The 14313-nt window shown below is 31.8% G+C and overlaps 2 protein-coding genes across 2 annotated transcripts; both read right to left on the bottom strand.

Moving 5' to 3' along the window:
* Nucleotides 1-1318: 1318 nt before the first annotated feature.
* LOC106754592 (probable ribose-5-phosphate isomerase 1) lies at nucleotides 1319-2723 on the bottom strand. Its single transcript, XM_014636631.2, is given in 3 exon segments — nucleotides 1319-1487; nucleotides 1490-2075; nucleotides 2616-2723. Coding segments are annotated over 3 exon segments (795 nt in total). The 3' UTR covers nucleotides 1319-1386.
* Nucleotides 2724-13017: 10294 nt separating this feature from the next.
* LOC106754593 (auxin-induced in root cultures protein 12) lies at nucleotides 13018-13905 on the bottom strand. Its single transcript, XM_014636632.2, has one exon. It carries the CDS (start codon nucleotides 13824-13826, stop codon nucleotides 13089-13091), a length of 738 nt encoding a protein of 245 aa, XP_014492118.1. The 5' UTR covers nucleotides 13827-13905; the 3' UTR covers nucleotides 13018-13088.
* Nucleotides 13906-14313: the final 408 nt, after the last annotated feature.

Genomic DNA, 14313 nt, shown 5'->3' with positions numbered 1-14313 from the left:
ATGTAATAATAATGGGAGAAAATAGAATGTGGTTGTGTTGATTTGATTTGATGTGGAAAAACGAAAAGGAATAAGTGAGAGAATATCCACTCTCCTTATATTTTCTTTGGTAGTTGCTTCCATTGAAATAATCTTCTGGGGTTGTACTCTTTTTAAAAAAACACACACAAGATTATATGTTTGTATATTATTATTGTATTTATTTGGTTGGATTAATTTTGTCCCTTAATTTTCTATTAGTTCAATTTAGTTTTTTTAATTTTAAAAATAGTTTAATTTGTTCATTTCCATTAAGTTCGGATTGAGATTATTGTTGTTTTTATTAATATTATATATTAATTTGTGAAATTTTTTATTTTTATTTTTTATTTTTTTCTATTTTTTTATTTTTTAAAAGACATAAATCGTCATTTATTAAGTTATGACCGTGCTACATGACAATAATAGTGAAATAATAAGCAAACTTTAGAAAAAGAAGATTTGGGTTAATTACTTGAAAGGTTTGAAACATAGTTTTTATCGTGTTCGATTTATTACTTTAATTCTAAGTTATAGTTATAAAGTTTTTTTTATTAAATTCATTTGGTTAAACCACTTTTGCAGTCCCTAATTATGTTAGGTTTTCTCAAATAGATCCATTTCTTAATTTTTTTTTCCCAATTGAATCCTTAAAAATGAAAATTTGACTTAATTGGCTCCTCGTTGTTAAATTGGGTTAACGGGATTAAGTTTTTTGTTGACGTGTCATTGTGAAGTGGATTAATTTATGACGTGGCCTCTTAGGTGAAAATTTTGTAATTAAAAAATAAAATAAAAGGGCTCTTAAAATCTGAACAAGTTAAGCCACCGCCACCCATGTCGGAGAGCGTATTGAACATGTCAACCCAATAAGAACGATCTAAATGATCGGTGAATTGTACCTGAAATAAGATTCATGTTCCTCGTGTCACTGCTTCTCAGCTCGGTTTTAGCTTTTTCAACGACTAGGTCGATTCGGCATCATGTCAGGCTTATCATAGGTTCGATTTTCTCCTTCGTTCTCGCTTATGAATACATTCGGGTGTGGATCGTGGAAAGATTAAGACTTGGAATGAAAGATCAAAAATTGGTGTTAGCTTTTGCTTCATGCTGGATTTCCTAATTTTTGTCTATGAGGATTGGGGAAATGGAAAGTTCAGATGCCTTATAATGTTTGCATTTTGGATTATTGAGGGTTTTGGTTTAATTTCCTTTGTTTTTGCTTTGCTTGCATGTATGATTTGGTTAATTTTTATTTTTTTTTTGTCTGTATCATTTTTTCAAGGGAGTGAGAAGAGAATTTGGGTCAATGAAAGAGTGAATTCACTCAAGTAGCTTTAGCACCAGGGCCTAAAGGTGCAGATGTTCTTATTCTAGTGACAAACATGACCAATTCCATGTTCTTATTCTCAGCAGAATTGTGTCACTGGAAACCTTCAAATAGCCAATACTCCTCTTGAAATACAAACCACAATGAAATTCCCATTGTTAGTGACTTACGGTTCCTCCTTCTCCCCAAAATTGCTAAGCTTGGCAACACACTTAGCCTCCTTAAACAGCTTGCGCAACCTCTCGGTAGTGAACTTCCAACAAAACTGAATAACCTTAACGGGCATGGCCAATCCACTCCCCCCTACATAGTTCACGAGATTGGACTCATCAGCAATGACAATAAACTTCTTGCACGCGCTCCCCACCATCCTCTCCCTCAAGAGGGAGCCACCATGACACTTGAAGAGGTTGAGAAAGGGGTCAACCTCGTCGGCATCGTCAATGGCCATATAGACAATAGGGTAGGAGTCGATATCGGACAAAGGGATCCTAAATGCTCGTGGCAGTGGAGCCAGTGACGGTGTGCCCTGGCGAAGAAGCTCGCTGATGCGGTTGATGACGTGCTTGGCAGTGGAGCCAGTGCCAAGGCCGAGAGCCATGCTGGATTCGACGTACTCGACAACCTTGTAGGCGGTGATCTTTTTGAGGTCATATTGGGTGAATATGATGGAGGGGGAGTGTGAGGAGGAAGGGAGGAGAAGGTCGGTGTCCCTCCACGTAACAACCTATGCTAATGCCACGTATTAGAATTTTACCATGTCAAGTTGTCAGGTCATCAAAGACTTAATCCCGTTAACCCAATTTAACAGCAGAGAACCAATTGAGTCAAATTTTAGCTTTTAAGGACTTAACTGGGGGAAAAAATAAGAAAGAAATCTATTTGGGAAAACCCAATATAAATAGGGACTACGGAAGTGGTTTAACCAATTCATTTTTAGCAATGGTATTAGAGGTTAAGTTTTTTAAAAATAATGAATGTTCTATACTTACTTGTGGCATCCTGTGATGGGGTGTTACACACTACCTATACCACAAAAACCTCAGACACACCACTAAGGAATGTGTTGCCCTAAGAGACAAGATTGAAAAGTTAATTTAGGCGGGACATTTGAAAATGTTTGTTAGGATCGAATGTCCTTGGTGGATTCTCCATCATAGGCAAAGTCCACCAAGAAGCCCTCGAAAGTTCATCCTAGGATTCCATGGACAAACCAGTTTAAGGAGTTGCAGCAAAAGTAGGAGTCAAGTTCGTTCACTAACGATACCATCTCTAAATGCTTCCTCGAAGATGGATCGTTGACATCTGCAAGAAAAAGGAGTATGCCCCCTATCACCCTTACAGAAGAGGACTTTAAAGCCCTTGACCCCGACATCTTATACTAGAAGACATTCTAGAAAATGGATATATAAGAGGACCTTATTGTGTTGTATAACAAACAAATTGTTAGACTCTCTGGTGAATGAGTAGAAGTGAAGGGATATTTGAACCTTCAAACATGAATTGAGACTGAGTGGGATAGTTGAGAGATTCAGATTCAATACATCATTGTTAAGGCCAAAACATCCTACAATGTATTGATCAGTCAGGCATGCCCCAACCCACAAGGCCATATCGTTAACCCCACATCTAGCAATGAAATTCCCCTCAAAAAAAGGTAGGATATGCACTATATGCGTTGACTAAAAGACGATTGGAGAGTGCTATGTCACGAACTTGAAAATGACCTTATACATTTCACCTAGAAAAATTCGTCGATTGAAAGTGATTATAACTGATTTTGACCCTCAAAACAATATCGAACATTGTATGGAACCCTAAAGAGACATTAAAGACTTGAGGATCAACAACATGGAAGGATAAACTACTCAGCTAAGCATATATCTTAGCGATGAACAAGAACATGTTAAGACAAAATCATCTAGAGAATAGACCGTCTAAAGCAACCCAAGTTTTGAAGTTTAACAAAAAGCATTAAAAATAATATTGTTGTGTAGGAAAAACTATTTAAAATAGTAATGTCTAATGAAGAAGCATTTTATAACGTCTAAAGCCAAAAGTTGAAGTAATGCTTTCCAAAGCAAACTGTTTAAATGGATTAAAAAATCATAAACAACATTTAGAAGAAAGTGTCTCATTGAAATATCTCAATAGGCTATATAAGAAAAATAAGCTAGCTTCTTATGAAAATAGAAGCCTACCTCTTTGATGAGTGCATATTTATGACCTCATTTAGCCTTTTAATATTGGATTCTTAATTGATTTGTGTATTTGAATAGAATATTTTAATAAGGATTTGTTATAATTGGGTTTATTTAACATGAGATACAAAAGTATGTTAAAAATAATTTTTAGTTGCACAAATGTTCTTTGGATATTTCGAGATGTTGCAACTAAGTTGAGCTCATTAAGGTGTAGAAATAAATTTGGTAAAGTTTCATAGCACCTTAAATATAAATCCAAGAATAACGAATAATCAAGACTATAAGAAGTCAATCTAAGCATAGCATGAAAAAGTGAAGAAATTTGACTAAGCTAAGAAGATGTGTAGAAATGGATTGGTCTAGTTTCTCAACCAAGGGGACGATGAATTGGTTTTGTTTAATAAAAATTGTTCTTTTAAAAATCTTTGACCCTTTCTTGGAATGCAAGTAAATAAAGAATGTAAAGAAATGAAGGAGATAAAGGATAGAAAGAACAACACCAAGGTTTACATTGGTTCGGCCTCAATGCCTACATCCAGTCTCCTTTTAATCAACCTAAGATTGAGAGCAAATCCATTATATTGATTGAGTTTTACAGCAAGCAATACAAAGACACCCTCTCAATGTATTCTCCTATCTAACTCCAAATCTACTATAGTAAAACACAAAAATAACAATCCTCTTTTTGCAACCCCTTTGAGATACCACACTCAAAGTAACCAAAACTCCAAAGTTCTCTTCCTGGCTAATAGCAACAGGGAAACCACAATCACAGTTGATTGCAAACAATTCAAATCTTCCAGCAGTACACCTTTCAGTGCAGATTGATCAGACTTTGAAAATTCAACAACTCTTCAAGAATCCTTGATTTGATTTCTTTCCAAATGAAATGTTTCTTGATTCTTGGAGAATAGACGTTCATGCAATTATAAACTCAACAAACTTTTTCATATATGAAAGATATTATTCAAAAATTTGTTTAATGCAAAGAGTTATGCGTCAATTTATAGAAATGACAATACTAACGCTACTTAATTGATTACATTAACACTACTGTAATATAATTACATTTAACGCATTTAACAGATTAAGCATAGCATGTAATCGATTAAGCAATTAATGCAAGTCAAGGTAGTTATGACTTATCAAAAACAAGTTTTCAAAACATACGAGCATTAACCGATTAAGAAAATAGTGTAAAACATTTCTGTCATTATCATCATCAAAAACACATATGAGATATATTGGGTTTAGCTTTCACATAACTCTCCCTATCAACAAGATGGAATAGGTAACAAAAATTGAATCTTGCGATTTTCTTTATTTTCTATACTAAAGGGCTTTCATAATTGATAAACATTTATAATTAAAAATAATTTGAACAAAATATATCTTAAGATATCTTATTTAATATTGTTAAATAATTATCTTATTTAGTTATATCAATAACTATCAAAAGATAATATTTATCAAATCTTTTTTAATTTAGTAAATATCTTTTCAAATATTTTTTAAATCTCCATAACAAACAGATATATTTTGAAGATATTGAATTTTATGGAAAATAATTGGAGGTGATTAATAATAGGAAGAATCTATCTCATTATTGAATTAAGAGGAAATGATATTCTAACTTCTAATAAGAATTATAAACTAAAGTAACCTAAAACATTTTACCTTAACCCCACAGTACTATGATTCCAAAATGTATTTACCAAAACATCCTATCAATAAGGATGTTTTTACAAAACCAATATAATTTTATAAGACCATCCAATTTCTTATTTCCTTTATCAATAGTTGTCAAATAGCTTGTCTTTTTAGTGTTCGATTCCAATTAAAAAAAAATACATACAAAATATACTTTGACACTCAAATCAGTTTATTATTTTATGACAGTTTTGAACAATTAGTCTACAAGATGCTAAAATGCTAATTAACACAAATACTATATCTATTTATTGGATTACTTTGCACTGTTCATGGGTTAATGTTGGTCCAAACATGCCTTAATCACCCATAGTGTTGCTTGTTTAGTTGTAATCATTATTTTGTTAGTGATTTGCTGAAGAAAATTGTGATTTATCTACCAATATTTACATACTGATATAGTTACATACAATATGATATTTCAAGGTTTAGAAAAGATGGGACGAGCTGATCTAGCTAGTGTTGTTCTTGATAGGCTACTAAAGCAGGCAGGTTATCTTGACATAGTTATTATGTACAACAGTCATCAATGCTCTGGGGAAAGCAAGTCGAATCAATGAGGTGAATATATAAGGTCTTTGAGCAAACGAGGAGCAGTGGAATAAATCCTGACATTGTCACTTACAATACATTGATTGAAGTTCACAGCAAGGTCGGGCTATTGAAGGATGCTTATAAGTTCTTAAACATGATGCTGGACGCTGGATGCACCCTTAACCATGTTACAGACACAACATTAGATTATCTTGGGAGGGAAATTGATAAATTGAGATTCCAAAGGGCATCGATTTTGAGTGAAAAAGAGTATCCTTCTTGAGGAGACACAGTTGTAACTTAAGTGCTGGGGATGGGATGAAAGTCTAGCAGTCTATGAAATTGGAATTTGTAATTTAGTTTTTGCATTAACTGAATTGTGTTGTGATCACAGCTGGTGTACTTCATGATCAATTCTATTATATTGTCTTGGTTTCTTAGCTGACAAATGGCTAGTCAATGTTATAGTACTTTTGAGTGGCTATTTTTTAGCAATGATGTTTATGGACTCTGTTGAACTTCAATACCAGTTCACATACATTTAATCAGATATGTCATCTTCTCGAACTGGTGTACTTTACCACAACATTGACCTTGATATGTACATTTTTGCACAAGTCTCAATCAGCAGCTCCAAAAGCGTTTTCTTTGGTGAGAAAAACTTCTTTATTATTTATTTGGTGAATTTTCAATTTTTCTATCTGTTAGCTTATCAAATTACTGGCAATAAATTTAAGTTACTATTTCATTCAAACCATTGACCAGTTTATTAGCAAAATTACTAGTATCTGTGTTGACTGTTGTCTAGTTAAAGTTATGGATGATTTATAATATTGAAAATAGGAGGTGAATGATGAAAAGGGAGCTTTGGACTTTTACTTGTATCTTTTAAGTATAAAAGTAATGGCCAAAATATGCTTGTATAATGTTAATCCTATTTTTTAAACCAATGTATTTGTTGTCAAATGATCATCCAGCCTTTTTACTTATGTCTAATTTGTTTTGGTTTAATGTTGTTTGAATTTAATAAATATCAGGAAATCAATTACAATACAATAAATAAGCGGAATAAAAAGATGAACAACTCCTTAATTCATATGATTTTTATAAAGATTATTAGTGTAAGGGAACTTTAAACATGATTATTGTGTTAGAAAATATTACTTATATATTATCACATGACTGAATTTTTTTAATATTCAAATAGTTGTATTAATGTTTGGATTTTTTACATTATTAAATTTAGGTGCAAATATTATATGTTAAAATTATTTATCTATAAATTTATCTATCAGTAATTATACATGGATAAATTTGTAAGTAACATTAATTATGACTATTTTACTTAAAGATTTTTTATTATAATTTATAGATAATCCATAAGTAAAATCATCTTACTTACAAATTTTGTGAATTACCTTCCAATTTTTATTATAGGTAACATAATGTTTTTCTTGTACTGATTTGAATATCATTTGGTTAAAATGAGATGTGTTCAACCTGATGTATGGATTAAGTTATTTGAAGCTCGTCAAAATTGAATGTTATTTCGGAATCTATTATCGATCTTGACTTTTCGAATAGTTCAAAAAGAAATGAGAAAGAAAAAAAAAAAAACTAATGAATTTCAAAAAAACTTTTTGTCCAATAAGAAACATAATTTATTAAACTATAAATTCTTGAAAAATAAATTTCCAATAATTATATATAAATATCAATTATATTATAAAGATATATAATATAATAAAGGCGTCACCATAAATAATAATAGAAAACAGTTAAGAGTAATAGGAGTACAATTTGGAAACTTGGAGTACTAGAGTTTCTCCCTTAAAATACAGAGAATTTATAACTTAGAACATGACAAAATTTCTTCAAAATATCCTAGGATAAGATAATTAAAGCCTAGAGAACTAGGCAGCAACATTTCCTTCCCCATCAAGAGCTATTTCCAAAGTATCTCCTCGCCATCTACTTCCATCCAAGTGGATGATCATCGCAAGGGAAACAAACGCAAACATGACACAAACACAAGCAATTGCAAGGGTGAGCTAATTATATAAAAAGCATACAATTAAGAGCATGTACATACAAGATATTAATTTAAAGCAAATAAGATAAAACATTCATCTTATCATGTTAAATATTAGACTTGACTCGTCCGGACTTTAGAATGATAGTCTAGCTATAGCGGGTCATGCACCTCTGGTGGCTTGTGATACTTAGGCTCTACCGCCTTGGGCTCCACCGCCCTGGGCTCTTCCGCCCTGCCACACTCACGAGGTTAGTCTGTTCCGCGCCTTGGAGCAAGATGGAAGCCTCCAAGACTAAGACCTCCTGCTACTCCTCACCACATGGTTCAGTCCTCTCTACGTGAGAAGAAAGACCATTGGAGCGTCAAGAAGACCCCCAAGACTAAGCTCCTACTTTCATTCTAAAACACTAAGAATCTCACCAAGAGATTTTGCACAGATGAAACTTAGTTTACCACTTGGATCATACTTTCATCACTTTGTAATCATATACTTTTTGTCACAATCAACATATACATAATCTCAACAATACCTTACTCACCAATCACAAATTATAAAAATAACTACTCTAATTTAATCTAAGTTAATCAATACCATAATCTTTTACAATTTATTTCCAATGCTATATAAAGCCTTGTTTCCTTCAGCTATATTATAAGTTATATTAAACTATACTTCTATTATAAATTTTCTATTAGACAATTGCAGAAACATTTTTAATTTATATTAAACTAACATTCATATTATAATATTATAATATTATATTATACGAATCTATTATTATATATAAAATTATATTATATTAATATAATTAATTAACCTACGTAATTATATATATATAATCTATACAATAATAATATAATATATTATGATACGTATTGCCTCAAGATAACTTACAATGCTCTCTTAATTATGAAATTGCTTGCTAAATTATTCATTATCACAGAATGCTTGCTCCCAACCTCACGTCACTACCCAATTGGTCACCGGAGAGGGTTCAAATATCTGAACACATCAGACTTACCTTCGACGCTAGCACATATGACTAGTCACAACTGACTGGACTAGGCCAGAGCTGCTCTATGATTAGGGATATGCCAACTCAGGTTTTTAAGTCCCCTCTATCCTACCAATAAAGAAAGGTTCTCAACCAGTTTTAATTAATTTATTTAAGTTACCTAAACTAGATTGTTGTGCTCTAAACCTCAAATGCCGAATTTTTATATTTTACCCCCCTCTCACAATACTCCGAGTACTTGTACACTTATTTAATACCCATATATATACTATTACAGAACCCTTGCTCCAGACCTTCCAACAAGATCAATTTCAGCCAACAAACTCATCCCAATCAAATAATAATCAGCACACACCATCTCCAGAGATTAAACTCATTCAAAACATATTAAATTCATCACATCACAACATGCACAATTTCACAATTTCAGTTATAACCCCAAATACAATAAAAGTCATAAAACAGTTTCACAAGAGCACACCCGTTCAACATTCACATGCATATATTTTTATAAAATAAATTCATACAAAAATAATTAGCTCCCCTTACCTGGAAAGCTTAACAGTAACAGGTCAAGAACGCCTTAGGACCGTACCCACACCGCGCTGAACTTACAAAACCTGCAAATCACCAAATTGGTGATAGAACATAGCTCTTAGAGCTCGAATGGGTAGAGAATGGAAGGAAGAACGTACAAGGCACATGAACCCAACAAAGTTGCATGCCCTAGGTTCTAGAACAATGAAAGAGAAGGGGGAAAAACACTTACCGGGACGAGCAGAGAAACTGTTTGGTTCAAAATGAAGATCTTGATGCAAAGAACGCGGTAGTACCTTCAGTTAAAATTTTTATCAGTTCATTGAGTGGTTTTCTTAGAGAGAAGGCAGAGAAAATTTCTTAGAAAGAAAATAGCTCTGTCTAGAGAGAAAAAACAAAGAGTAGAAATGAAAAATCTGATTCTGATTTTTCAGAAGACTCCTTCCTAAAAATATGGGTCCTTTGCTGATGGACTTGTTGTGATGGACTTGTTGTCCCAACTTAAGATCCAATAGCCCTTTTTATTTAGGCTTTTTCATATTCATTAATGTTCAAATCAATAAAACACAAACAATATACAAAATAAAAAGAGAAAAATAGCATTCTCTTAAATAAAAATATATATTTACATTACTTTCTAACTTCTATTATTAAAAACTAAACATAAAAGAATATAATACTTACTTTAAAGCTTCCCTTCTTTTAGTAAAGTGTTGCGCAAACTTAGTTGCTTTTGTGAAATAAATTGTTGCTTTCGCAAAATGCATGTTTGCATGACGTGAGCTAACTTTAAACCATGCTAGGGATAAAAAAGGAAAAAGGTGGAGCGAAAGTGAAATTGGGTATTGACTTTTGAATAAAAAAATAAATTATTTAAATTAGTCATCAGTAAAATTCTTAAATATAGCCTTTTGTAAAGTGCTAAACCGCTCTTGACAAATTTATCTGCGGGTATAAATTTTTTCCTATTAAATATAAAAAAGTATGTATAATATTAAACATTTATAAAAAGAATGTTAAGTAAGATAAATTTTTAAAAAATTATTTATATTCATATGAAAGCATTATTTTTATAGACCAATTTAAATATTTTTATATACTTATAAGTTGTTGATTACGACACACCTATGCCTTGTAACATTATGGTTTTCATTGCATGTGAACTCATAAAGGACAAAACCATGTTCATTAAACAACATAATGATTCAAGAGTTGTCCCCTTCATGTTTTAGTTTCTTTTTCTCTCTAAAGTTCAAACAGATTTGTCACAGCCAAACTTGAAAAATCACCCAATTTTGAAACTTTCACATGGAAGGATTCTTATTAACCACTCTTGCATGTTTACTTACTGTCATAATTATTCAAGTAAACTTAGGTTCAATAAAGTTTCTTTTCTAGGTTTGTGTCAGCAATGTCAGCAGAGGAAGAATTTGCTCCCATTTACAATTAGGTACTTGTCTCATCACTTCTTTATAAGTACATAAATTTAACCCAAACAAGTGAAATATAAAAAATTACAATATTTTTAATCATTAAATTTGAAAGTAAAATTAAAATTCGATTTTATTTCAAACTTTAATATATTTTATTTTCAAACTTTTATACTTTAAAAATAAATTAATACATTTTTTTTAATTTAATATTGTTAATATTTGTTTACATATTAAATAATATTTTAGACTAATATTGAGCCGGAAATTATCATATTAGTTTCACGCAATTGATTTAGAAAAAATATATTTATTTATTTTTAAAGTTTAAAAATTTAATTGTACCTTTTCTTTAAGTTAAAAAAAACTAAAATCATATTTAATTCATTATTATATTACATAGAAAAGAAACAAAACTGAAATAGAAATCATGGTGGCTTTAAAGACATGAAAAAAATATTTAAAGTTATCTGCCGAAACACTAATATTTAGCTTAACTAAATTATCTTATAAACATGAGTGTTTTCTTTATTATTTTTTAATTAAAAAAATTTGTTCTATTATGTACTTAAAATACTTTTTTTTTCATTTAACTGCTGTTTCGTTTGATTTTTGCTGTTAACATGATAATTTATGTGTTATTTCTGTCTTCTTGTCTTCAACATCGATCAATTTGTTTTTTCTTTTAATTTTTTTTTTACCTTGTTAATCACTCGCTTTTGAAGAAGAACAAACAAATTGACCAATAAGATGAAGAAATCGGAGAAAGAACAGATTGACAACCAAGTTAAATAAAATATAAAAAAAAGGTTAAATATGTTTTTAGTCCCTATACTTTGGAGTGATTTTGGTTTTAATCCCTCTTTCAAACTATGGTACAATTTAGTCCTTCAACTTTAGAAAACTCTGGTTTTAGTCCTTTTTACCAAATTTTTTAACTTTCTCAGTTAACATTGAAGCAAAAATGTGTCAAACAGTGTAAACAATCCAAATGCTAAAATGAAACGTTCTTGAAACAAAAAATAAAGTTAAAAAAAATTTGGTAAAAAAGACTAAAACCAGAATTTTCTAAAATTAAAAAATTCGTTGATTTGATACTGTTTTTATTTTCTTTTTACCTTTTTTTAAAATATAAAAATTAATTCTTTTAAAACCATTTATCTTAGTTAAATGTCTCGAATGAATGTTAAAATGTAGAGTAATAGTGAACTTGAAAAGAGGGAGTTTAATAGTGAGAAAAGTAGAGTAATGCAGAGTGAAGAAGTTGCAGAAACCGAGATGGACCAAAAAAAAAAAGTTTGGAAGTTAGAATCCACTTGCACCAACCTATATAAAAAGGTAGAAAAGTGAGACACCAATAATTCAACGCAATAAAAACCCTCTCACCCACTTGCTCCACACATATATGCTATTCTTATTTTATCACACATTCATTAAAGTAGAAAAAAGGAGATAGTTTTCTTCAAGTGAACCAAATTCATTCAACTATAAGGTTCAAACCCTAATTTCACTATCACCAAGTTCAACTTCATTGAAATACTAGAGATACTTCTTCTTGTTTTCATCTTCCAAAGACAATTTAATCATCATGTATGTTTCATCTTTTCAAACTCAACTTATATATGTTTTTAGTTTAATTCTAATTTTGGTATATGTTTTATAAAATACATCAATTTGGTCTATAGATTCCTTTTCCTTAGTTAGTTCCTTAATTTTCACTTATCCGAAATTTGTTTACACAATTTTAATGCTTTATTTTTAATTATTCATAATGCAAATTTGTGAGTCTTTTGTTTACAGTTTTTATTGGTCTTGCTCAAACTCAAATTTATAGTTGATTAAGAAATTAAACTTCTTGAACAAGATCATGACAAGTTCATTTGAGACTAATATTTTTTTTTCCTCCTCAATATAGAGACTAATTTGATGTTGTTTACAAGATAATGAAAAATTAGTAACTAAAAAAATATAGTATTACAACGTATATAAATATTACTGAACCAAAGATAAAAACAAAAACAAAAAAAACTAAACACTTTTTTTGGTAATTGAATCAAAGATAAACCTTATCGATTGAAAATACGAAGATAAACAAAATTATGGATAAAGTCCAAAATGAAAAATGAGAAAAATAAACATAAAATCATTATGACAATGGATTAAAAGAAATTCCTATGATAAATATAAAAAAAAAAAAAATCAGTTATCACAGTTTAGCAAAAATTATTAAATGATAGAGGTAATAATAAAAAGTAAAAAAAGAAAAAAATCACTTCAAAGGGCAACAACAGCAGTCATCAAAGCCACAATCAACCCAAAGTAAAACCCAACTCCAAACCTCTCACTCACACCACTCTTGTCCCCACTCGAGGCGGCCGGCGCGGTGGCGTTCCCACTTCCGCTACTGTTTCCGCTTCCACCTGCAGAGGCGGGAGCCAGCGCCACCGGCAGCGCCGCCCTTGCCTGCAGGTTATCCGGCTTGGTTTCGTGGATCGACAGCTTCCCGTCCTTGGTGGGTCCCACCTGCCACACGTGGGTCACGTTCCCAGCCTTCTCGGGAATCGCAACGACGGCGAAGATCGCTACGGCGCCGCCAGCCCCCTCCGTGGCGACGTCCCACGAGTCAAAGGTAAAGGCTTTGACTTCGTCGATGGCCTTGTAGGCAGTGAGGTTGTAGCGGTGGACGGTGATGCCGCCGGCGGAGGCGGGGATCGCAATGAAGGCCTGCGTGCCGATCATGCCGCCACCGGCGAGGTTGAGCCCCCAGGCCACCCACCCAGATTTGGGTGGCTCTGCGGCGTACGCGATGGCGAGGGTGCGGTTTGTGGCGTTGAAGGTGTAGTGGAGGATGGCGCCGAGGGTGGGGAGGGCGGTGCAGTTGGCGTAGGTGCGGTTTGCCGGAAGCTTATAGGAGGCGCAGGTGAGGGCAGAATGGGAAGAAGTGAAAAAGAGAGAGAGAAAAACTAAGAGAGAAAGAGCAATGGTGGTTTTGAAAGGTGAGTGAAACGCCATTGATGAATTATTGAGAAAAAGTTCAGAGAGATAGAGAGAGAAAGATGAACTTGGTTTAGCTTTGAGGAAGAATGAAGAGAGATATATAATAGAAGTGAAAGCGTGTGGATGGCACAAAGTGAGATTTGAAAAAACAAGATGATTTATTGCTTTTTGAAATTAAAAAAATGTTTGGTATGTTATTAATGTGCAAACATTCATTTCATTTAATTTGTTCATTATCTGCGTCATATTATAATTTTATTGTCAAATTAAAATTTACTTTTATCCAAAATTTAAATATATTTTGATATTAAATTATAAAATTAAATTTTAATTCAATTTCATTAAATTTTTTATGAATTAAATACGTTTCATTAATTAAATATTTTAATTTTAGCATTTAAATTATTTATATTTACATTTAAAGAATTTAATGTAATTAAATCAAAAGAGTTATATTCATTTATTTTTTAAATTTAAAAATTAGAATATATAACAATTTTAG

Source organism: Vigna radiata, unplaced genomic scaffold, assembly GCF_000741045.1.
Source record: "Vigna radiata var. radiata cultivar VC1973A unplaced genomic scaffold, Vradiata_ver6 scaffold_441, whole genome shotgun sequence".
Lineage (NCBI taxonomy): Eukaryota > Viridiplantae > Streptophyta > Magnoliopsida > Fabales > Fabaceae > Vigna > Vigna radiata.
The sequence above is the reverse complement of the archived record's forward strand: the minus strand, read 5'-3'. Positions and strand labels throughout refer to the sequence as shown.

Bases quoted from the DNA above. Each gene is read 5' to 3' on its own strand.
- LOC106754593 (XM_014636632.2), bottom strand. From the start codon at position 13,826: ATGGCGTTTCACTCACCTTTCAAAACCACCATTGCTCTTTCTCTCTTA.